Here is a 22924-nt window from a genome sequence, read left to right on the forward strand (position 1 = left end):
AAGCACAGAGTCCTAACCACTGGACTGCCAAGGAGTTCCCTTTTCCTTTCTTTCTTTTTTATTTTGAAGTGTAAGTTAATTATTTATGTCTTTGCTATGCTAAGTGGCTTCAGTCGTGTCCGACTCTTTGCAACCCCATGGACTGTAGCCTGCCAGGCTCCTCTGTCCGTGGGATTCTCCAGGCAAGAATACTGGAGTTTTTTTGTGATCTTTATTTGGAAAAAGATATCAAGTATATAAATAACATATAAATAAATGCTGGATATAATGTATATGATAGTACATACTGCACGTGTGTGTTAAGTTGCTCAGTCGTGTCTGACTCTCTGTGACCCCATGGACTGTGGCCCGCCAGGCTCCTCTGTCCACAGGGATTCTCCAGGCAAGAATACTGGGGTGGGTTGCCATTCCCTTCTCCAGACATGGTGTATATATCAGATCACGTATATTGTGTTTATTATTGTGTTAGATACAATCAAATGTATGCTACAAATGTTAGATGTTTCTTTAACAGTAACACTCTGAGCAGGACCAGCAATTGCTCCCATTTCTTAAGGAGGAAACAGAGGCAGGGAGGCAGCTGGACACTTGGCCGGGGGATCAGAGGCAGGGCTGGAGAGCGGAGGCCACGGGATGGGGAGGGGAGGCCCAGAGCCCAGCTTTACCCAGGGGTGTGTGCACCCAGGGGCCAGGGCCGAGCACCCCACCCCCGGCACACCTGCCTCTCCAGGTCACTCCGGGTGACCCCATGGGGCAGTGTTGCTAAATGGGGAGGTGCAAAGCTCCGCGGATCATCGGTGAGCCTCTGGTGGAGGGGGGGCAGGTACTGGGGAGGGCGGAGGCCTGCAGCGGCCCCTCTGACCCTCCCCCCGAGGGCCCAGGTGGCCAGCTCTGCAGCTTGATCTCTTAGCTCTCGCCCAGCAGCTGGCCCGCTCCCCCAGGGCCCTCCCCACACACTCACAGCCGCCCCAGGCCCCCAGGGGAGGGGCTCAGCTCCAGCCTGCATGGTGGGGGCACGGAGCAGAAGACAGCCTGCAGTCTCCAGAAACTCAGGGACCCAAGTGCTGCCTGTCGCCACCTGCTGGTCCCTGCCTCAGTTTCCCCATCTGTAAACGGGAAGCCCTCATTTTAGTCAGCGAAGACTTGTAAGGAGGACTTCCCGAAGTCTTCAACAAAAAGCAAAAAAAGATCCAGGGAGGGCCTGACACCAGATCAGCACTGAATGAAGAGTCTCCATTGCGTCGTCTAATTTCATTTTATGGATCAATAATATGCTGTGCTTCTGTTGTCCAGCGGCTCTGTTGTGTCCGGCTCTTTGCGGCCCCGGGACTGCGGCACGCCCGGCTTCCCTGTGCTTCACTGTCTCCCAGAGTTTGCTCACACTCATGTCCGCTGAGTCAGTGATGCTATGAGGGAAACTGAAACACCAGGGAAGCCAGAGTGTTGCAAGGTTTCCCCAAGGCCGTGGGGACACTGCCGACCGACCCCACTACTGCAGCCACAGGAGGCGTGTTTGGGGAACCTGGGGGACGCGGAATGCAGGCTGGGTGTCAGTCCATTGTAAAGAATTACCATTTGTGATTGAAAAAAGCTTTGCCATTGAGCTGGAAATTTTCCTTCCTTTGACGGGAGACGGAAACCTGAGGCACAGTTTGCCGTGATGCCTGAAGCCTAGTGAATCGCATTTAGCTTTTTATGAGGGAAAATTTCCAGCACAACCAAAACTAAAGGATAAAAGCACATCCTTGTTCTCAGCAACACATGGGCAGCTGTGTCCCGACCCCAGCCCTCACTGGAGTCCTGACTTTCCAACACGGGAGTATTTGAAATCAGACACCAGACAGCGCCTCATTTTGCCCCAGATTTCCGTGGGCTGCAATTTACTTTAAAACACACCATTGCCCCAACAGAAAAGAGAGAGAGCCAGTAGGGCCAAAAAAAAAAAGGGAACATTCGTGAAATCTGGTCAGTGGACTGCCAGGTGCGGCCTTTCCTTGCTCTGATCTGTGCTCACAACTTTCCACAAACCCCGGAAAGTCAAAGAGCAAAGGCGGCTCTGTCCGCCGCCCGCCCCCCGCCCCCCACCCTGAGCCCCGCGCAGGCTCCCAGGGTGAACACGCGAGCCGCCTTCCGGGGACCCTTCCAGAAGCCGCGTCTTTTATTAATAGCAGGTTGTAGTAGTAATGGAAAGCAACCAGGCTGAGTCACACAGGCCTGGCCCAGCCAGCCCACACCTCCTCCCCTCTGACCCACTCGCTGCTCAGAACCTCAGTTTCCCACTCTGGAAACTGGGGCTAAGTCCCCGCCATTCTGGGGGTGCCCAGGAGGACCCAGTGTAAAGGCCCGAGCAGGGAGCTGGGCGCAGAGCCTTGCTGCATCCAGGAGGGAAGCCTGCCCCCCGCCAGGGTCTCCATCAGCAGCTGAGAGCTCCCAGGCCTGAGCGAGGAGGGGCCGGGGGCCAGAGTCCGGGGCTGAGGGTGGCCGTGGGGGCTCTTCCGTGAAGGGCTCTGAGAGTGGGCTCCCAGCCTTCAGAGGCCGCGGGGTAGGCTGGATGCACACAGCCTGGGGCCCCTGTCCCAAGTAAAGGGCACAAAGCGCCCGTCTCCCCTCTGCCCGCTGCCCTCCGGCCCGGCCCTTGGGGTTCAGGCTATGTTTTGTCCCCTCTGTCCTGGGAGCAGAGCCCAGAGTCCAGGCTGGTCTAAGTTTGGACGGGGGAGGGAGGGGGGCCGCGGGGCGGGGAGGTGTGGGGGGACGGGATGTCTCTGAGCTGTCCCGGCTGGAGAAAGGGAGGGACAAAGGCAGAAACAAAGACGGCAGGGAGACAGACGGGAGGGCACCCAAAGCAGGGGACAGACAGGGCCTCCTGAGACAGACGGACAGGCGACCGCAGTGGGAAGAGCCTGGGGGCAAGAGTGGGGGGCTGGGGACCAACAGACGGGCAGGGAGACCCCGAGACCTCAGGCGCTCAGCCTCGGGCTGGACTGGGCCAGGGAGGTGCAGGGAGAGGGGGCGGCCACGCAGGGCAGGCTGCAGGCCCAGACGCGGGGGGACACGGGCGTGGGCCTCGCAGACCAGCCCGCCGGGCGTGGCTCTGCTCAGGGCTGCAGCGGGGCTCAGTGTGCGGGTGGATTTTCAGGGAGCCCAGACCAGGGGTGCTGGCCTGACCCTGAGATGGAGCTCAGGGACCCCAAGAAGCAGGAAGATGGGGACCCGGAGGTGAGAGGCAGGAGATAACGGAGAGAGGAGGAATGGGACGGGCTGGGGGACAGACACGGAGAGACACAGAGACAACAGGACAGCAAGGAGACACACACATCCAAGACACAGGGAGCCCGAGGAGACACAGCAAGCCTGGGGCCCAGGAGACACGCTCCCAGATAGAGGGGCAGGAGACCAGGAAGAGAGGAGGATGGAGAGGGAGGCGGGCGGGGCAGGGGCACCGGCTGGGGAGGAGGCGGCCCCAAGTGGGGCTGGGGGCTCCTGGGGGGAGCCCCAGCGGCCGTGGGCAGGGCCGCCGAGACAATCACCCGTGACCCAGCCAAGGCCCGAAAGCAGGTGGCCCAAGGCGGGGTGAGTCACTGTGACTCACCCTCCGCGCCGGGGACAGTGACCCAGGCCCCCGGCTCGGCCTGACGCCCTGACTGACCCCCCGCCCCCACCCCGTCCCTCTCCTGCAGGAGGACACAGCCACGGCCCTGCAGAGGCTCGTGGACCTGACGGCCTCCAGGGTGACCCCCGTGCGGAGTCTGCGAGCCCACTACCGCCTCATCCGGAGGCTCGGCTCGGGCTCCTACGGCCACGTGCTGCTTGCCCGGCCTCGCCAAGGGGGTGAGTGTGGCCACCGAAGGGCAGACCCCAGAATGTTCCCCTCTTAGGGTCCTCGTGCCCACCGCGACAGGGAGCATTCTTGGGGCAGCTGATCAGGACTCCTCCCGATGGGCCCTCAGAATGTTAAGAGCTCTGTGATCATCGCCCAAGGAACCAGAGCTCTCGCCCAGAGATGGGGAGAGGCTTGCCTGAGGTCACACAGCGAGGCAGAAGCATGACTAGGATTGCTAGTCCAGTTGGCACGTCCGCCAGTTCACGCGAGAGGAAACGGAGGTCCAGAGAGGGTCAGGCAGTGGTGCAGGGTCGCACAGCAATCTGAGAGAGAGCAGAGAGAGTCCCCAGGGAAGGGGTCCTCCAACAAACCCCCCGCAGATGGAGAAAGGAGAGGCACGCAGAGGTCAAGCACCGTGCCCCGTCCCGGGATTGATGCTCAGGGCGCCCTGACTTGCCCTCTGACCCCGCCCCCCGGCAGGTCGGGCCGTGGCTCTGAAGCTCCTCCCACGGGCCTCGGTCTTCAGAACCACCTTCCTGAGAGAGTTCTGTGTGGGCCGCTGTGTGTCATCACATCCAGGCCTGCTCCAGACGCTGGCGGGACCGCTGGAGACCCCACGACACTTCGCCTTCGCCCAGGAGTACGCGCCCTGTGGGGACCTCAGCGGGATGCTGCAGGAACGGGTGAGGCGGGCAGGCGGGGGTCTCATCCAGGTCTGACGTCGGCCCTCCCCCGGGCTTGTCCCCCACCCTGACCTCCAGAGGGGGCTCCCCTCTAAGCCCCCAAGGGCATTAGTTGCTCAGGCGCAGCTGTGGACTGTAGACCGCCAGGCTCCTCTGCCTGCGGGGTTTCCCAGGCAAGAACACTGAAGTGGGTGGCCATGCCCTCCTCCAGGCAACCTCCTTCTTTCTCTTTCTCAGCGCAGTTCCAGGACTAACCCAAGCCCTAATCCATCCAACCATCCGAACACAAGCTTGCCTGGATGACAGGTTGGGATTGGGGTGGAGGACAGATCAGGTCTGATGAGAGGGTGGGCACGGAGGGAGAGATGGGATTTTAATGGCAGTGGGACTGGGAAGCGGTGAGGGTGGAGCTGGATGAGCTGAGCTTCGAGTTGATGACAGGCCAACTCTGAGTGTGGAGAAGACCATGCGTGCGGCTGCAGAGACAGCTGAGGCTGTGTCTGTGTATAGAGGCAGTTGGAGGAGGACTGTAATGGAGTTCTCTCCAGAAAGACCAAGTCAGGACTGAATCCGTGACCTTCTAGGGGTACTTGAATGTGAGGTTAAGGTGGGGTCATCTTTAGGAATAGCTTCCCCGGTGGCTCCGAGAGTAAACCTCTGCCTGCAATGCAGGAGACCTGGATTCAATCCCTGGGTCAGGAAGATCCCCTGGGGAAGGGAATGGCAACCCACTCCAGTATTGTTAACCTGGAGAATCTCATGGACAGAGGAGCCTGGTGGGCTACAGTCCATGGCATCACAAAGAGTAAGAAGTGACGAACCGACTTTCACTTTCATCTTTAGGAAGGAATAAACTTTGGATTTCAGATAAGTTTGGGGGTAAAGAGGAGGAAAGAAGGAAGCAAGGGAGATAAGGAGAGAAAGAGTGGGATGGATGGAAAAAAGGGTGGAGGGACAGATGGCTGGGTGGCTGTGTGGCTGGGTGGGTGGCTGGGTGGCTGGGTGGGTGGCTGGGTGGATGGATGGGTGGGTGGATGGGTGGGTGGATGAGTGGATGAGTGGATGGGTGAGTGGATGGATGGATGGGTGGATGGATGGATGGGTAGTTAGATGGATGGATGGGTGGATGAGTGGATGGATGAGTGGATGGGTGGATGGGTGAGTGGATGGGTGGATGGGTGAGTGGATGGATGGGTGGATGAGTGGATGGATGGGTGAGTGGATGGATGGGTGGGTGGGTGGATGGGTGGGTGGATGGATGGATGGATGAGTGGATGGATGGATGAGTGGATGGATGGGTGAGTGGATGGATGGGTGGGTGGATGGATGGGTGGATGGATGGATGGGTGGATGAGTGGATGGGTGGATGGGTGGATCAGCGGATGGATAGATGGATGGGTGGATGGATGGGTGGAGGGATGGGTGGATGGGTGGATGGATGGATGGATGGGTGAGTGGATGGATGGGTGGATGGATGGAAGGGTGGATGAGTGGATGGGTGGATGGGTGGATCAGTGGATGGATAGATGGATGGATGGATGGATGGGTGGGTGGATGGATGGATGGATGGGTGGAGGGATGAGTGCGTGGGTGGATGGGTGGATGGATGGATGGATGGGTGGAGGGATGAGTGCGTGGGTGGATGGGTGGATGGGTGCATGGTTGGGTGGGTGGGTGGATGGATGGATGGATGGGTGGGTTGAAGGGTGGATTGACAAATGAGTGGATGGATGGATGAAAGAAAGGAAAGGTAGATGAATAGATGGGTGGATGAGTGGGTGGATGGATGGATGCATTGAAGGATGGTGGAATATATGGATGGATATCAGATACTAAATAACTGGACAAATTATTGAACTGCTGACTAGCTGGTGGAATGGATACTGACTGGAACCCTGCTGTGTAGACTGTTGGATAGATGACAGGTTGGGGTTAGGATGGATGGGTTGCTGTCTCACTGCCTGGCTAGCTGGATGGACAGATCTATCAATCGATTAATGAAGTAAATGCTGGGACTTTTGAACTGGGTCTGAGTTGGAGATGGGCCCTCAATTAGTACAGGACTAAGATTAGTTAAGTTCATTAGTTAAGTGCGAGATTTAGGGTTTCATTGGAGATCTTTGTGGTCTGTGGAGTGAAGATAGAAATGTAAGGAGTGGTTGTGAGTGTCAGGACCAAGTTCAATGGAAGTTAGAGAGCTTCTGGTGAGATGCGGGGTCCCGGTGAGGAAAACATGTGAGGCGGGTCTACAGAGACAGCTGGTGGTTGCGGATGACCTGGAGAAGGTGTTGGGAGATGTGTCAGAGACACTCCTGGTAGCCAGTGGTCCTGGGACTGGGATTCCTGAACCCCAGGAAGCAGCAAAGAGGAGGAACTGAGGGTGACCTTTGCCCTCTGCCTTTGACTCCAGGGCCTCCCAGAGTTGCTGGTGAAGCGCGTGGTGGCCCAGCTCGCAGGAGCCCTGGACTTCCTCCACGGCCGGGGGTTGGTGCACGCAGACGTGAAGCCCGACAATGTGCTGGTCTTCGACCCTGTGTGCAGCCGCGTGGCCCTGGGGGACCTGGGTCTGACCCGGCCCGAGGGCAGCCCCACCCCGGCACCCCCAGGGCCCCTGCCCTCCGCGCCCCCCGAGCTCTGCGTCCTGCTGCCCCCCGACACCCTGCCCCTGCGGCCCGCCCTGGACTCCTGGGGGCTCGGTGTGCTCCTCTTCTGCGCGGCCACCGCCTGCTTCCCCTGGGACGTGGCGCTGGCCCCTGACCCCGAGTTCGAGGTCTTTGCGGGCTGGATGACTGCCAGGCCCCAGCCGCCCCAGCCGCCACCCCCCTGGGACCAGTTTGCGCCCCCCGCTCTGGCCCTGTTCCAGGGGCTCCTGGATCTGGATCCTGAAACCAGGAGTCCCCCGCTGGTCGTCCTGGACTTCCTGGGAGATGACTGGGGGTTAAAGGGGAACAAAGAGAGAGCTGGGGGCTTGCGGAGCATGTCCAGCGAGGGTGGGGAGGAGGAGGAGGAGGGCGGAGCAAGCCTAGAAGAATGGTCAGAGGAGGACGGTGACAGCGGGGGGAGGACGGACACAGATGCGGGAGAGCCCTGACCAGGTGAGCGGGACAGGTGGCCCGGCCCGGGCCAGAGGCCCCGCCCCCAGGGCCCCGCCCCAGAGGCCCCGCCCCCAGAGGCCCCACCCCCAGAGGCCCCGCCCCCAGCCCCCAGGGCCACCTGCGCGGGAGAACGGAGAGCACCCTGCGCCTCTCCCAACCGAAGGCTGCGCTGAGACGCACGACTCCCCTCCCTGCTGACGAGCTGGGGGTCTGGAGCCCCCGCCCCTCCTCCCTCAGACCCGGGGCTCCAGGCCCCCCGCCTCCCCCCACTCAGACCCGGGGCTCCAGGCCCCCGGACCCTCCTCCCCACTCAGACCCGGGGCTCCAGGCCCCCCGCCTTCCCCCTCTCAGACCCGGGGGTCCAGGCCCCCGGACCCGCCTCCCCCCTCAGGCCCGCGGGTCCAGACCCGCCCCCTCCTCCGCCCTCAGACCCGGGGATCCAGGCCCCCCGCCTCCCACCTCAGACCCGGGGGTCCAGGCCCCCGCCCCTCCTCTCCCCTCAGACCCGGGGGTCCAGGCCCCCGCCCCTCCTCTCCCCTCAGACCCGGGGGTCCAGGCCCCCCGCCCCCGCCTCCCCCCTCAGACCCGCGGGTCCAGGCTCCTTCCCTCCCCCCTCAGGCCCGGGGTTCCCGGCCCCCCAGCCCCTGCCCCCTCAGGGACCCTCCCTCACCCTTCCGTCAGGCCTTCCTGAGATGAGGTGCCATGTCTCCTGCATATGCGTTTCTGCCCGTGGGGTTCTGCTCGGCGCCTGTGGGCCTCTGAGCAGTCATTCCTCTCCTCTCAGACCTTAGTGGACGCCCGCTGACCACGGCTTTCCACGTGGAACCCTCACCTGCCATCTCTTCCACTTTCCTGGGCTCTGGGTGACATTACAGGAGTCACTCATCCTTTCTGGACCTACATCGACACACATGCGCACACAGGCACACGTGTCCACAGACGCACAAATGCACACACGTGCACACATGTGCATGCACCCACAAATACGTGCACACGTGTGGGCATGTGAGCACATAATGCGCACATGTGCACACACACATACACACTCTCTCTCCTGCCTACAGACGTTTGCACGCTCAGCATTCTTCTCCAGGAATGCCTCCTTTCCAACTCCAGGCCTCCAGGAAGCAGAGCCCCCCGGGGCCGCTCCCGCTCGTTTGGAGCCCGTATCACAGTGACCTGTGTCCCCCACTTCACATCTCCCGTCTCAGGCCGTCCGGGATGCACCTGGTCCTTCTCACCTGTGCATCCTTTCGGGCTCTCCTCCTGTCCAGAGAGTCTCCTGGGCCAGCTCCCCGAGGGCATGTGGTCTCGTCCACACCAAGGGCCACGACTGGTCTGCAGGGACCTCTGCCAGACCCCATGTGCCCCCTGCAGCCCAGCACAGAGACCCACAGGACAGGGGCCGCTTGGACCCAAGGCAGCATCCCCTGCACTCAGTACAGTCACGGCTGCTGGGAGCCTGAGCCGCAGGCTTCCACATACAACTGGCTCTCTGGGACTGAACCCTGGGACAGATAAGGGCTGCTGTGGACCTGAGACAAGTCTGCCATTTGACTGACACTTCCTATCTTCCTTTGGACAAGTGGACGTGTGGTTGGTGAGGACTCACCTGGCGGGGAGCTGCGGCAGGGGACGTGGGAGCTCAAAGCAGCTGTCCTGTGCATCCAGAAATGATTCTGGGACATGGGACTTCCCTGGAGGTCCAGAGGTCCGCCTCCCAGTGCAGGAGGTGCAAGTTCAATCCCTGGTTGGGAAGCTAAGATCATACACGCCTCAGGGTCAAAAAACCAACACGTAAAACAGAAGCACCATGGTGACAAATTCAATAAAGACTTTAAAACAATAAAAATGATTCTGAAGTCAAAAGCTTACTTAAAAAGAAGCAAGTGAGTTGGCATCGGTCATCTCGCTCTAAACCTGGGCGGCCCCCCCCCAGGTCCCCTACCACAGTCCTAGGGCTCCCAGCCTGCGCCCCCACCTTGCAGTCTGGAGGCTCGGGCCGGGGACGCCCCTCCGCCCATCCCTCCCCCGAGGCCCTCCGGCCCAGTTGCCGTACCACCTGCTCCCCTTCGCCCGCGTCTGAGGTCATTCCTCACCGCATCGTTCTGGAATCCTGTTGTGTCATCCTTTCCCCGGCAGACCCCAGTGCCTCCTCCCCCGGACTCCCCTCACCAAACACTTGCGTCTGACCCTTCATGGGGCACTGTGGGGCAGCCGGGGGCGGTCAAGACGGGGCAGGCTGGATGAAGGATTTCATTCTTTACAGGGTCACTGGAGTCCCGCGTCTGAGGAGGAGGGGCTGGGGTCTGGACACTGGCTCTGGGGAGGAGGCAGAATCCCTGGGTCGGGTCGGTCTGGCCGCAGCCAGTTCTGGGCCACAACACACGGTGTCGCTCTCCCCCTAGTGAGTCCAGGGGTGATGCCAGGGGCGGGGCTCCGACCCCCTAGGTGGGGGCGGGTCCTGCTGCGGGCAGGCCTCTGCTGGCATGGGCTCTGAGTGCTGGGCACTGGCCACAGCGGGCAGCCGAAGGGTCAGGCGAGCCTGGGAGAAGCTGAGGTCTGCAGGTCGGAGCCCAGGTCAGGAGGAGGCAGGGGTCAAATGGCCTGAGGTGGGCAGTGCCTGAGAGAGAAGCTGGGCAGGTGGTCGGAGCGCTGGGTTCTTCGGGGATCAGCAGCTCATTACGGACCCTGAGACTGCAGAGTGCTTGAGCGTGGGGGACACAGAGTCTGGGGTGGGGGGGTCCCAAGATATGTGAGTTTTGTAAGGTCTCAGGAGAGGGGTCCGCTGGGGGCCTGGACCCCTGGGGCTGAGGGAAGGGGAGCTGGGGGACTGGACCCCTGGGTCTGAGAGAGGAGGAGGGGCTGGGGCTGTGAGCACTGGACCACAGACCACCCCAGGGCTGGACACTCCATCCCAAGAGCTCGCTCCTCGCAAGGCGCCCAGCGTGCCCAGGCCTGGAGCGTGCAGCCCGCCTCTGCAGCCCTGGGGCTGAGCGCCTGTCCGCTCTTAGGAGACGGAGGTCCCTCATCCGCCCCCAGGGCCCAAGTCTGTTTGCTTTGGAAACAGGGGGGGTGGGGGGGGCGTCTCGAGTCGTCTGGCTCATCTTTCACCCTCAGGCCATCAGGTGGCGCAGGGTGGTGGGGGCAGGGCGGGCACAGCGAGGCCTCGGGCTTGACCTCATCCCACCCAGCTGCTGCCCCAGAGACTCCCCTGACAAGGAGGGAAACCGAGTCACGAGGGCCCGAGCCAGTGACCCGCCACCTTCCTCCTTGGACCTGGGGGTCGTGACCCCAGCCCCTCCTCCCTCAGGCCCAGGACTCCAGGCCCCCAGGCCCTCCCCGCCCTTAGCTCTGGTCTGCCAGGACTGAGCCCGGGCGCCCTCTCCTCTGCCCTTGCAGGGATGCCCGGAAAAGCATCGCAAACGGAGCACATGGAGGCTGCGCATGGAGAGCACACAGAGAGCCGGGAGGAGGAGGAGGAGGGCCTGGGGGGCCTCACGGCGGAGGAGCTGCAGCAGGGCCAGGAGGCCGCCCGGGCGCTGGAGGCCCGAATGGCGCTGAGCGCCCAGAGCCTGGTCCGGGCCGAGGTGGACGAGCTCTACGAGCACGTGCGTGCCCTGGGCCAGGGCCGCTTCGGCCGCGTCTGGCTGGTCACCCACCGGCAGGAAGGTACCGGGGCCTGGGGGCAGGGCACAGGGGCAGGGGGGCTGCAAACTCAGCCAGTCCCACCTCTGCCCTCTCCAGGCTGTGTGTTTTCGGTAACGGCCCGGCCCTCTCTGAACCTCAGCCTCCTCCTCCTCTAACACGGGGGTGATGATCCCTTCTCTGAGAGAACCAAGATTCCCGGAGGAGATGTCAGGAGCTCTGGTTGCCGGGGACAATGGGGAGGAAGACGGAGCCCCCTGCCTCCGCCCTCAGTGGGCCTCACACGGGCCGGCTCAGCAGTCACTGTGGGGGCAATGAGAGACGCCCTGTCTGCTGGGCACTCAGCGAGGCCAGCACATGGTGGGTGTGCAGGACATGGGCCCCGGCCCCAGACAGCTGGTCAGCATCCAAAGAGACTGGAGGGCTCAGCCCTGAAGGGGGATGGGGGACAGCTGGGCCCCCAGGGAAAAACCTGCAGCCCCCCAACCCCCCGCACGCCAGGGTGTGGCCGTTCCCTGCGGTTGTCAGCTGATAAGAAAGGGCCACAGACTGGGGGGCCACAGTTCGGCAGAATGGGCTTCTCCTGAGGCCCCCCTCCTCGGCTTGCAGAGGGCCAAGCTTCTCCCTGTGTCCTCACGCCTACCTGTGTGTCTGCGTCCAGGCTTCCTCTTCTCGGAAGGACAGCAGTCACACTGGAACTGGGGATCACCCCCAGTGATCTCACTTCCTCTCTTGCACGACCGTACCTCCGGGGCACTCCCTGGCAGTCCAGGACTCAGGGCTCCGCGCTTTCACTGCCGAGGGCCACAGTTCAGTTCCTGGTCGGGGGCACTAAGACCCCACAAGCCGTGCAGCCGAAAGAAAAACAAAAGCGCCCTCACCAGATACAGTCACGTTCTGTGAAAATGGGCATAGGAACTGCTTTAAGGTGAATTTGGTGGGAGGGATGCCAGTCAGCTCATAAGAGAGAGAGATGCAGAGAGATACAGTTCGGGGCCATCACAGAACTTGGGGGACACGAGCGATAATCAGAACCACGGGCTCCACGAGGGGGCCTCGCCCACCTGGAGGCCAGCTCGATGCCCTCCCCAGGCGGTGCTGGGGCGCAAAGGTGTACCTGCCCCCAGAGGGTAGAACCAGACCTCGACATGGGAGGTGGCTGACAGCTGGCAGGAATTCAGGGCGCTGCTGACACACGAAGGGGCTGCACTCAGTATCTCAGGCAAGGAGGTGACCCTCCCCCACCACACCCGGCCTCTCTGCGACCCCGTGGACTGCTGCCCTCCGGGCTCCTCTGTCCATGGGATTCTCCAGGCCAGAATACAGGACAGGGTTGCCATTTGCTCCTCCAGGGGGTCTTCCCCACCTGGGGATCAAACCCTCGTCTCCTGCATTGCAGGTGGATTCCTTATCACTCGCTAGTGCCACCTGGGAAGCATTACATGCTATTGTTATCACTGGACTTCCCTGGTGGCTAAGCTGGTAAAGAATCTGCCTGCAGTGCAGGAGACACGGGTTTGATCCTGGGTGGGGAAGATCCCTTGGAGGAGGAAATGGCAACCCCCTCCAGTATTCCTTTTTTTTATTATTATTATTTATTTATTTGACTGCACTGGGTCTGAGCTGCAGCACGTGGAATCTAGTTCCTGAGCAGAGACCTAAGGCAGGCCCTCTGCACTGGGAGAGTGGAGTCTTTGCCACTGGACCAGCAGGGAAGTCCCACTCCAGCATTCTTGCCCGGAGAATCCTGTGGACAGAGGAGCCTGATGGGCTACAGTCCACGGGGTCGCAAAGAGTCGGATAGGACTGAGCGACTAAGCACTCACACAGCATTTTCCGCACCACCGGTGGGGTTTGGGTGGCCAGGCTCCTTTAGGGTGGGTGGGCAGGGGCAGGGCGGAAGAGGGGGCGGCCCCGGGCTCACGTCGACCCCACCTCCAGGCACGGTGCTGGCCCTGAAGCAGCTCCCGAAGGCTTCCACCACCCTGCGCGGCTTCCTCTACGAGTTCTGCGTGGGCCTCTCCCTGGGCTCGCACGCGGCCATCGTGGCAGCCTGCGGCGTCGGCCTGGAATCGGCCGACTCCTACAGCTTCCTGACCGAGCCCGTGTTGCACGGCGACCTCATCGCCTACATCCGTCCCAAGGTGGGTCGCCCCGGAGCTCGGAGCTCGGAGCTCTAGGGGGCCTGGCACAGACGCCCCGCCCAGCCTGGGCCTCAGGAGTCACACTCAGGGCAGCCTGAGCGCGTCGCCCTGCAGGGGCCCCACCGCGCCCGCAGGTCTGGTGGGCTGGACGCGCCCCTCCGAATCCACGGCTATCACAGGGGCAACGCGGAGCCTACCTCACAGGCTCACCCTGGACCCACGGGGCTCACTCCAGGCCTCATCAGGGCCCCTCGCAGGGCTCAGTCCAGGCCCCTCCCACAGGGCTCACCCCAGGCCCCGTCAGGGCCCCCCACGGGGCTCACCCCAGGCCTCATCAGGGCCCCTCACAGGGCTCAGCCCAGGCGCCCCCCCACAGGGCTCACCCCAGCGCCCCCACCATGGGACTCACCCCAGGCCTCATCGGGGCCAACTAGGCCTCTGTCGCCCTTGGCCTGCTCCCAGGGGCTGAGGACAAGCTCCAGGGCCAGCCCCCGTTGGTGGGCTGGGGAGCTGGGACCCCGACACTTGTCCCCGGGGCTGAGGACAAGCCCTGGGCCCAGCCCCTGACACCTGTTCCCACAGGTGGGCCTCCCGCAGGCGGCCGCCCAGCGCTGCGCAGCCCAGCTGGCTTCCGCCCTGGAGCACATCCACTCCCTTGGGCTGGTGTACCGGGACCTCAAGCCCGAGAACGTGCTGGTGTGCGACCCCGACTGCCGGCAGGTCAAGCTGGCGGACTTCGGCCACACGCGGCCACGGGGGACCCTGCTGCGCCTGGCCGGGGCCCCCATCCCCTACACGGCCCCCGAGCTCTGCGCGCCCCCGCCCCTCCCCGAGGGGCTGCCCATCCAGCCCGCCCTGGATGCCTGGGCACTGGGCGTCCTGCTCTTCTGCCTTCTCACCGGCTACTTCCCCTGGGACCAGCCCCTGGCCGAGGCCGACCCCTTCTACGAGGACTTCGTCGTCTGGCAGGCCTCGGGCCAGCCCGACCACCGGCCTCGGCCCTGGTTCGGCCTGACGCCCACGGCCGACACCCTGCTGTTGGGGCTCCTGGAGCCCCAGCCGCGGAGGAGGAGCCCCGTGAGCTCCGTCCGGGGCTTCCTGGGGCGGCCCTGGAGGCAGCGGGAGGGGGAGGCTGAGGAGGTGTACCCGGGGGAGGACGGAGACTCAGGGTGAGGAGGATGGGGCAGGGGTGCGCCCGGACAGGCCCGGCCCACCCCCCACCCCCTGGGCTTTCGGGGCGGCTCTTGGCCGTCTGTCCGCCTCTGTCTGGGATCGTCCGCTTCCTGTCCTTGTTTCCCACCTCACCGTCTGTCTGCGGCCTCGGTCCGGGGGTCTCTGACTGAGCACCGTGTCCGTCCGCACCCCTCCGCCTTCCCGGGCCGCGGCACCCACGGCTCCCTTTGCCTGGCTGCTCTTGGCTCACGCCCCCAGCCCCAATCAGCCAGGCTGCCCCCGCCCCTCTCTGCTCCCCCTTCTCTCCGGCCTCCCCTCTGGTGGAGCCCAAGCAGCAGGGGCGATCGTGTGCGTGCAGGCGGCCCATCCCTCAGGTTTTGCACGGCCCTCCTGCGCACACCTGTCGTCCTGCCCGCGTCCCTCCTCTCCTGGGCGCCACCCACTCCCACCTCACCCCCTCTGCCCCTTCTCCCACCAGCTGGGTCTGCGCCCTCTTGCTAACCTGTTTTGCCTTTCTCACCCCAGCCGCTCTCTGCACATAAAGTCCTTCTGGCACTTAGGTCCCCGTGATGCTGTTGGTCTGTCAGCCTGGGACAGAGAAGGCGTGTGTGTGTGTGTGTGTGTGTGTCTGTGTGTCTGTGTGTGCGCAAGTGTGCCCTGAAGGGCGTGCTGTGGAGGACAGACAGAGACAGAGGAGGGAGAGAAGCAAGCGAGGCAGAGACAGAGAGAAAGGGAGAGACAGAGAGAGGAAGACAGACACACAGGCAGGAAGAACGGCAGACAGTGGTCCCTCCTGTGGTCGAAGGAGATGCTGGCTCTGTGTGTGTGTTTGTGAGTGTGCCTGGGGGTGAGTGTGTTTGCACTTGACCTGCACAGATGTGTCTGAGAAGGAGAGAGATTAAACAGCGGAGCTGGAAAGTGTCTGGCTGTTTTCGGGCAGGAACTGGAGCATGCATTTCTCAAGTTCCTACCTGAAACTTGTGTGTATTTGTGTGTCCATGAGCACCCACCTGAGCCCGTGTGTGTGTGCAAATAATGGTGTGTGTGTGAGTGACAGAGAGACGTGAGGGTTGAGTGTGTCTCACTCCACGCAGATGACATGAGTTGCGTGTTTGTGCGCCTGCGAGACCCCGTGTGCTCAGGGAATTGTGTGGCCACGTGTGAGGGTAGAGAGTGGAGAGCACCTTGCTGTGTGTGGCCACTGGACCCGTGTGTGCGCCTCAGGCCTTGAGCCTGCGCGTGTGTGCGCGTGTGCGCGCCTGTGTGTAACAGGGGAGGCAGAGTCCCAGGCGCGGCTGCCAGTCACCGCTGGGCGCCCCCTCCTTCACACCTCCCCCCGCCCTCACCCCGGCCCCTTCTTGGCAGCTACGCTGTTTGCAAACACTCTCTCTTCCTCTCCGTGGCCTCCTTGGCTGCCCGCCCAGAGAAAGGCTACAACTCAGGCCGGATCGCGTGTCACCCTCTCCCTGGCCCTCACACTCCCTCCCAGGCCCCTGCTGTGGCCGCCGAGGTGTTGTCTGGTGGGGAGGAGGGTGTGGTGGAAGGACCCCCAAGGACCCTTTCCATCTAAATTCAGTCCAGAGACCTGGGGACGGGGCGCGTGTCCCAGGCAACCTCAGTGGGCTTCCTGGAGTAGGGGGCTGTGGGAGAGAATAAGACGGTGGGTGCACTGGGTGAGGGGGGGCAGCAAGAGCAGGGCTTCCTGTCCCCTCCCCCGTGAGCAGCCCAAGCAACGAGACCAACAGTGTGTCCCCGAAAAGCTGGAGGTGGCTGGGGTGGGGTGGCACCGAGGGAGGGGGGGTGAAGAGGAGCAAGGCAGGGTGGAGGGCGCAAATTGGTGGCGGCAGGTGGGGATTAACTGGGAGGAGGCGATAATGACCAGCGAAGGGCCCCAGGAAGGGCAGGAGGAAGGGCCCCAGGGGCAGTCATTAAGCATTACTTAATTACAGGATACCAATCTTACACTTCACAGGAAGGAAGCTGCTCACCCCTCAAGCAACTCCTGGTAGGTGGCAATTCCTGCTGATGCTGGAGGGGGTCCCTCAGACCCTCCCCACTCCAGCGGCAGGCGCAGGGGGCCCAGAGAGACCGAGGCACCTGCCTGAGCTCACACGGTGAGTCAGGCGGCGGGAGGACTCTAATCCAGGCCAGCCCTTCAAGGGTCCGAGGTGCATGGCATTGTGCCGCGGCCGTCAGGGGCTGGGGGCCTGAGCACACGTGTGTGGGTGTGAGTGTGGGTGTGTGAGTGTGTGCTGGTGAGCGGACCGCCCCTCCCTTGGAGGAGATGGGAGTTGGGGCAGCTACATGAAAAGGAAAGCTGAAAAGCCTTCAGACCCAGGCAATGACCGGAGTACGCAGACAGACAGCAACACGTGCTGGCGAAGAGGGGAAGCTGGAGCCCTCCTGTGGGGCTGGGGGAATGCGAAAAATGGGGCAGCCGCTTGGGAAGACCGCCCGGCAGTTCCTCGGAATATTAATTAACTTTGGACTTACTATGCGTGCGTGCTCAGTTGCTCAGTCATGTCCAACTCTTTTATGACCCCATGGACTACAGCCTGCCAGGCTCCTCTCAGGAGTATTTCCCCGGCAAGAATACTGGAACAGGTTGCCATTTCCTCCTCCAGGGGATTTTCCCGACCCCAGCACTGAACCCACGTCTCCTGCATTGGCAGGTGCCTTCTCTACCACTGAGCCACCAGGGAATCCCATGGAGTAAGTGTACAGCCCAGCAATTTCGGCCCGAGGTGATGCCCACGAGAAATAAAAACACGTGTCCACACGAGTGTTCATGGCAACATTGCTCACAGTAGCCAAACAGTGGACACGACCCAGACGTCAAGTCACTGGTGTAGCGATAAAAGAAATGTGGCCGAGGGACTTCTTCGGCAGTCCAGTGGTTCGGACTCCACACTTCGACTGCAGAGGACGGGGTTTTCAGTCCCTGGTCGGGGAACTGAGATCCTGCAAGTTTCGCCACATGGCCAAAGAAAAAAGAAAGAAATGCAGTCTATCCGTACAAGGGAATATCACATGCATGCGTGCTCAGTCCTATCCAACTCTTTGTGACCCCCCTGGACTGTAGCCCGCCAGGCTCCTCTGGCCATGGGATCCTCCAGGCAGGAATACTGGAGCCGGTTGCCATCTCCTTCTCCAGGGGATCTTCCTGACCCAGGGATTGAACCCGTGTCTCCTGTGTCTCCTGCGTTGGCAGGAAGCACGGACACACACATCACTGATGAATCTCAAAAACCTGGAGACCATCTGTTGTAGGATTCTCTGTATCCACAGAGGAAGAAAGCTTAGTGATCACCAGGGCAAATGGGGTGACTGCTCATGGTACAGGTTTTCTTTTGGGGGGTGGTGATGGTGGTGGAAAAAGCTCTAAAATTAGATTGTGTGAATGTTCCATAACTCTCTGAGCATATTTTAAAAAGTCATTGAATTGTACATACAAAAGGGTGAATTCTGGATGGACCTAGAGATTATTATACTAAGTGAAATAAGTCAGACAGAGAAAGACAAATACCATGTGATATCATTTATAGGTAGGCTAAAAAAATGATAGTAATAAACTAATTTATAAAACAGAAATAGACTTGCAGACTTAGAAAACAAACTAATGGTTACCAAAGGGGAAAGGGGGAATAAATTAGGAGTTTGGGATTAAAATATACACACTATACAGTCCACCCATTCTGAAGGAGATCAGCCCTGGGATTTCTTTGGAAGGAATGATGCTAAAGCTGAAACTCCAGTACTTTGGGCACCTCATGTGAAGAGTTGACTCATTGGAAAAGACTCTGATGCTGGGAGGGATTGGGGTCAGGAGGAGAAGGGGACGACAGAGGATGAGATGGCTGGATGGCATCACTGACTCGATGGACGTGAGTCTGGGTGAACTCGGGGAGTTGGTGATGGACAGGGAGGCCTGGTGTGCTGCAATTCATGGGGTCGCAAAGAGTCAGACACGACTGAGCGACTGAACTGATAGAGTTCACTATGTGGTCCAGTGGCTAAGACTCCATGTTTTCAATACAGGGGCTGGGTTCGATCCCTGGTCAGGGAACTAGATCCCACGTGCCACGACTAAGACTCAGCACAGCCAAGTAAATCAGCAAAGACCTACTGTACAGCCCAGGGAACCGTACACAGCATCTTATGACAGCCTATAATGGAAAAGAACCTTAGAACGCATTGTGCATAAATGAATCATTTCGCTGGACGCTTGAAACCAACACAACGTAAATCAACTATATTTCACTAAAAAATTGTAAAGGGTGAATTTGGCATGTAAGTTTCATCTCAATGAGACTGCTCCAAAAAAAAAAAACAAAAACACAGGCAATTCCAGGTTCTCACGCTGCGACCTTGATCAGGTTCTCTGATCAAGTTCTGAGTTCCCATTAAAAACAAAAGGGAAAACCCTGCCCTTTTTCTAAAAGTGTCAAATTCAGAACCTATCATCACACAGGACCTGCTCACATCTCTCTCCTCTTTACAGACAAGACTGTCGAGGCCGTACTTTCCAAAGACCCTAAAGTCAAAAGGTGGCAGAGTCTGATTCCAAAGTCTTTGGTCTTACTCCCCAGTCACCCGCCCAGTGTCTATAGGCCTGTGATCACCAAGGAAGGTCTGGCTACACCCCAGCTGGGGAACCCCAAGCATGCAAGCAGGACCAGTTACAAAAATTTGGTGCAGCCAAATTAAAATGTGGGATTTCTTGTTTTTAAAAAAGTTTATTTCTGGGACTTCCCTTGTGGTTTAGGATTTCCCTCGTGGCTCAAATGGTAAAGAATCTGCCTGCAATGCAGGAAACCTGGGTGTGATCCCTGGGTAGAGAAGATCCCCTGGAGGAGGGCATGGCAACCCACTTCAGTAGTCTTGCCTGGAGAACTCCATGGACAGAGCATAGTGGGCTACAGTCCATGGGGTCGAAAAGAGTCAGACATGACTGAGTGACTAACACACTCCCTGGTGGTCCAGTGGTTAAGAATCTGTGCTTCCACTACAGGGGCCATGTGTTTGATCCCTGGTCAGGGAACTAAGATTCTGCATGCTTCATGGTGCAGCCAAGGAATAGACAAAGAAAAGAATTTTTTTAAAGAAATGATTTCCCCCTCCCTCCCCATCCCCCATTTGCTACTGCATGTCACGCTCCCTGGGCACCAGGATAATCACTGGCAGACCCTCAAGAGGGTAGGGGGTCGTGGAGCCTGCCTGAGAGCAGACAGCCAGGAATTGGTCACCAGAACCCATCAGGGAAGTGGGACATTGCACGAGCACGCAGAGCCTGCTTCCTTGTCCTGTCAGCTTCAAAACGCAGAATCACTGGTCCCAAAACAGAATCAAAATTCACGACCCGTGTCAGGCCGGTTAATGGCTGCAGAGCATTAAACCAGTGGGGTTTGCACCCAACTCACTCCCTTCTCTGCCTGGGCCGGCTGTGCAAGGCCTCAGAGACACTGCGCGTAGCCCGCAGTTCATGTTTAGTTCAGACATGCAAATGGCTGGGCTGCACCCACACATCACCACCACTCCCGCCCTGCCCCTGCCCGCACGCCGACCCCGGCCTGGTTAAAACGCAGATGCTTATCCAGGGGGGTCTGGATGGCTCCTGGAATTCTGCTCTTCTAACCAGCTCCTGGAGGCAAGGCCGACACTTCAGATCCATGGGTCACACACACTTGGAGGTGCAGGGAATGGTGAGAACACTATTTTAGAGTACTGACCCCTCATCCCAGCTGAACCCTCATCAATGCTAAACATTTGCCTGCTCCATTCCGTGCAGTTTTCGATGTGGCCGGTCACATCGTCTGTGGGGAAATGACAGACTTGTGGCTCCCTTTCCACCCTTTATCTGATTAAGGGGGCTCCCCTTGCTCCTACTCTGCAAACAGTGTGTGCGTGTGTATGCATATGCGTACGTTTGTAAACCATGAATGGGTGTCAATTTTGTCAAATGTTTTCTCTGCGTCAAGCTTGCTAGGCCTCTGCAGCTACTGTTTTGGGCTTGTTGCAAGCTGGCAGGCAGAGGAGCGGGCTCAGATGTCCTGGGGGAGGTGTCCGGGGTCAGGGCCAGCAGTAGGTGGGGGCTGGCCACCCATCCTGGCCGTGGGCCCCGGGGCCAGATGTTTGGGCTTAGCTGCCTGGCCAAGCGGGGATAAAGTGACCGGATAATTAAGCACCCGCTTCTTTGGGGCTGGCAGAGGGTGGAAGGACCTTGGGCCCGGGAGACCCCGCCACCCTGGCTTGCAGACGGTGGAGCCAGGATTCTGAACCCCCAGGAGGGACCCTCTCGGGGGCCCTGGAGCCAGGGTGCACCTGCTCCCATCTGGGGATGAAAGAGGGCGCCTCTGGCTTCCGAGTCAGGGTGCCACTCTTGGAGCCTCGACGAGCCGGGACAGCGAGGGGAATGCAGGCAGACGCCCTCCCCGGGGCACCAGTCAGCAGTTATTTAAGTCAGAGGGCTTAATGGGACCCGGGGGGAACAGAGGATTCTCGGCGTGCTCCTTGGTCTGTTGGCAGGGACAGACAGCTCATCTACCAAGACCCCCAGACAATCTCCCTCCCCACCCCCAGCAAGTAACTGGACCCCGCTGGCCTTTGCCTGACCACGGGGGCGCCAGCTCCGTGACCTTCCAGGACCTCAGAGCCAGGCTCTGGTCTGGGGAGAGGGGGGAGGAGGGGAGCTGAGGGATTGACACCGTGTTATTCTGAGGCAGCTCTGCAGCTCTGCTGTGTGACCCTGGGCAAGAAACTTGCCCTCTCTGAGCCTCAAAGCCCTTTCTGAAACAGGAGTCAAGTTGCTCCCTCTGAGGGCTGGACGGAAAGGGGGAGGGAGTGTATTGAGAGTCCACAATGGACTCTCAGTGGTAAAGAATCCCTGGTGGCTCAGTAGTAAAGAATCCACCTGCCAATGCAGGAGATGCCAGTTCGATCCCTGGTCCAGGAAGATCCCACATACCCTGGAGCAACTAAACCTGGGGACTCCAACTACTGAGCCTGTGCTCTAGACCCCAGGAGCTGCAACCACTGAGCCCACGGCCTCAGCTATGGAGCCCACACACCCTCAAGCCCGAGCTTTGCAATGAGAGAGGCCACCACAATGAGAAGCCCTGCACCACAGCCAGAGAGGAGACTCTACCCCCTGGAACTAGAGAAGGCCCACACAGCAGTGAAGACCCAGCACAGCCAAAAACATATCAAAAAAAAAGAGCGAGCGAGCCCCCACTGTGTGGGGCACAGACAAGCACCGTGAGGAGTGGTTGCGACCAGTCTTGTTGACTCGTGCCAAGCTCTGCTGTCACCTGCAGTAACTCCTCTAATCCTCACGACCACCCCAGGAGGCAGGAGGCACAACCACTACTCCCCCCTTGTACAGATGGGAAAACTGAGACTCGAGAAAGCAAATTAACTTCCAGAGTCCCCACAGCCAGCATATGGCCTCGAAGCCAGGGTGATCTGACTCGGGGCATGTAACACCTTACGAGCAAGGGCCCTGGGTCAGATGGGCCTGGGTTCCAGTCATGAGCCTACTGCATACTCCCTGGGTGACTTGGGGCACAGGACCAAACGTCTCTGTGCCTCAGTGCCCTGACCTATAAAGTGGCGATAATACAGTAATAACTATCACATAGAGAGCAGGTGTCAAGAGCCAGGCCCTGTGTTAAGCACTCTCATATAGGCATTAATCTATCAGTTAATCATCACAGCAGCCCCACAGGGTGTATATTATTATCTCCCTTTAAGAGATGGGGAAACTCAGACCAAGCGGTAACTGACTCAGGCCCAGGCCCACAAGGGCTCAAACTCCGGCATTCAGGCTCCAAAGCTCACCCACTCCCTGCTGAACTGTAGAAACAGTACCCTCCTCAGCGGCTGTTCATGAAGATAAAATGACATCATGCGTGCAAAGCCCTCCACACAGAACCTTACCCGTAGGAAGTGCCCGGAGAACATTAGTCATTATTACTATGACGATGAGCTCAGTCATTCAGAAGGTATTAATGAAGGGGGCATGTTGTGTCAGCCTCCGTTCTAAGAGATGGACACACGTCTGTGAACAAACATTTCTGCCCTCGTGGGCCTTCATCATCACCATCGTCACTGCCATCGTGATTACCACCGTCACCTCCACTATCCTCACCATCACGACCACCACCGCCACTTCCATCATTCGTCACCATGATACTCTTCACTGTGACCCTGGAGACCGTCACCGCCATCCTGGTCACCTGCAGCACCCTCATTATCAGCATAATCATCGCCGCCGTCACCACGATTGTCTTCAACCTCACCGGCATCATCCCCATGACCACTGCCATCGCTGTCATCACAACACCGTCACAACAGCTATCGCCG

General features: G+C 59.9%; 2 protein-coding genes across 2 annotated transcripts; both read left to right on the forward strand.

Moving 5' to 3' along the window:
- The first annotated feature begins 3171 nt into the window (after positions 1 to 3171).
- On the forward strand, positions 3172 to 7594 carry SBK3 (SH3 domain binding kinase family member 3). Its single transcript, XM_068991656.1, has 4 exons — positions 3172 to 3216; positions 3678 to 3828; positions 4301 to 4503; positions 6914 to 7594. Exons 1-4 carry the CDS (start codon positions 3172 to 3174, stop codon positions 7592 to 7594), a joined length of 1080 nt encoding a protein of 359 aa, XP_068847757.1.
- A 3438-nt stretch (positions 7595 to 11032) lies between these two features.
- Positions 11033 to 20428, forward strand: SBK2 (SH3 domain binding kinase family member 2). Its single transcript, XM_068993173.1, has 6 exons — positions 11033 to 11270; positions 13188 to 13390; positions 13973 to 14532; positions 16359 to 16410; positions 16626 to 16677; positions 20352 to 20428. The coding sequence occupies exons 1-6, from the start codon at positions 11033 to 11035 to the stop codon at positions 20426 to 20428; spliced, it is 1182 nt and encodes a 393-aa protein (XP_068849274.1).
- The last annotated feature ends 2496 nt before the right edge of the window (positions 20429 to 22924 follow it).

Source organism: Capricornis sumatraensis, chromosome 20, assembly GCF_032405125.1.
Source record: "Capricornis sumatraensis isolate serow.1 chromosome 20, serow.2, whole genome shotgun sequence".
NCBI classification, from domain to species: Eukaryota; Metazoa; Chordata; class Mammalia; order Artiodactyla; family Bovidae; genus Capricornis; species Capricornis sumatraensis.

Bases quoted from the DNA above. Each gene is read 5' to 3' on its own strand.
- SBK3 (XM_068991656.1), top strand. From the start codon at position 3,172: ATGGAGCTCAGGGACCCCAAGAAGCAGGAAGATGGGGACCCGGAG. The intron at 3,217-3,677 runs GTGAGAGGCAGG...CCTCTCCTGCAG, and splicing joins AGGAAGATGGGGACCCGGAG to GAGGACACAGCCACGGCCCT. The intron at 3,829-4,300 runs GTGAGTGTGGCC...GCCCCCCGGCAG, and splicing joins TGCCCGGCCTCGCCAAGGGG to GTCGGGCCGTGGCTCTGAAG.
- SBK2 (XM_068993173.1), top strand. From the start codon at position 11,033: ATGGAGGCTGCGCATGGAGAGCACACAGAGAGCCGGGAGGAGGAGGAG. The intron at 11,271-13,187 runs GTACCGGGGCCT...CCCCACCTCCAG, and splicing joins GGTCACCCACCGGCAGGAAG to GCACGGTGCTGGCCCTGAAG. The intron at 13,391-13,972 runs GTGGGTCGCCCC...CTGTTCCCACAG, and splicing joins TCGCCTACATCCGTCCCAAG to GTGGGCCTCCCGCAGGCGGC.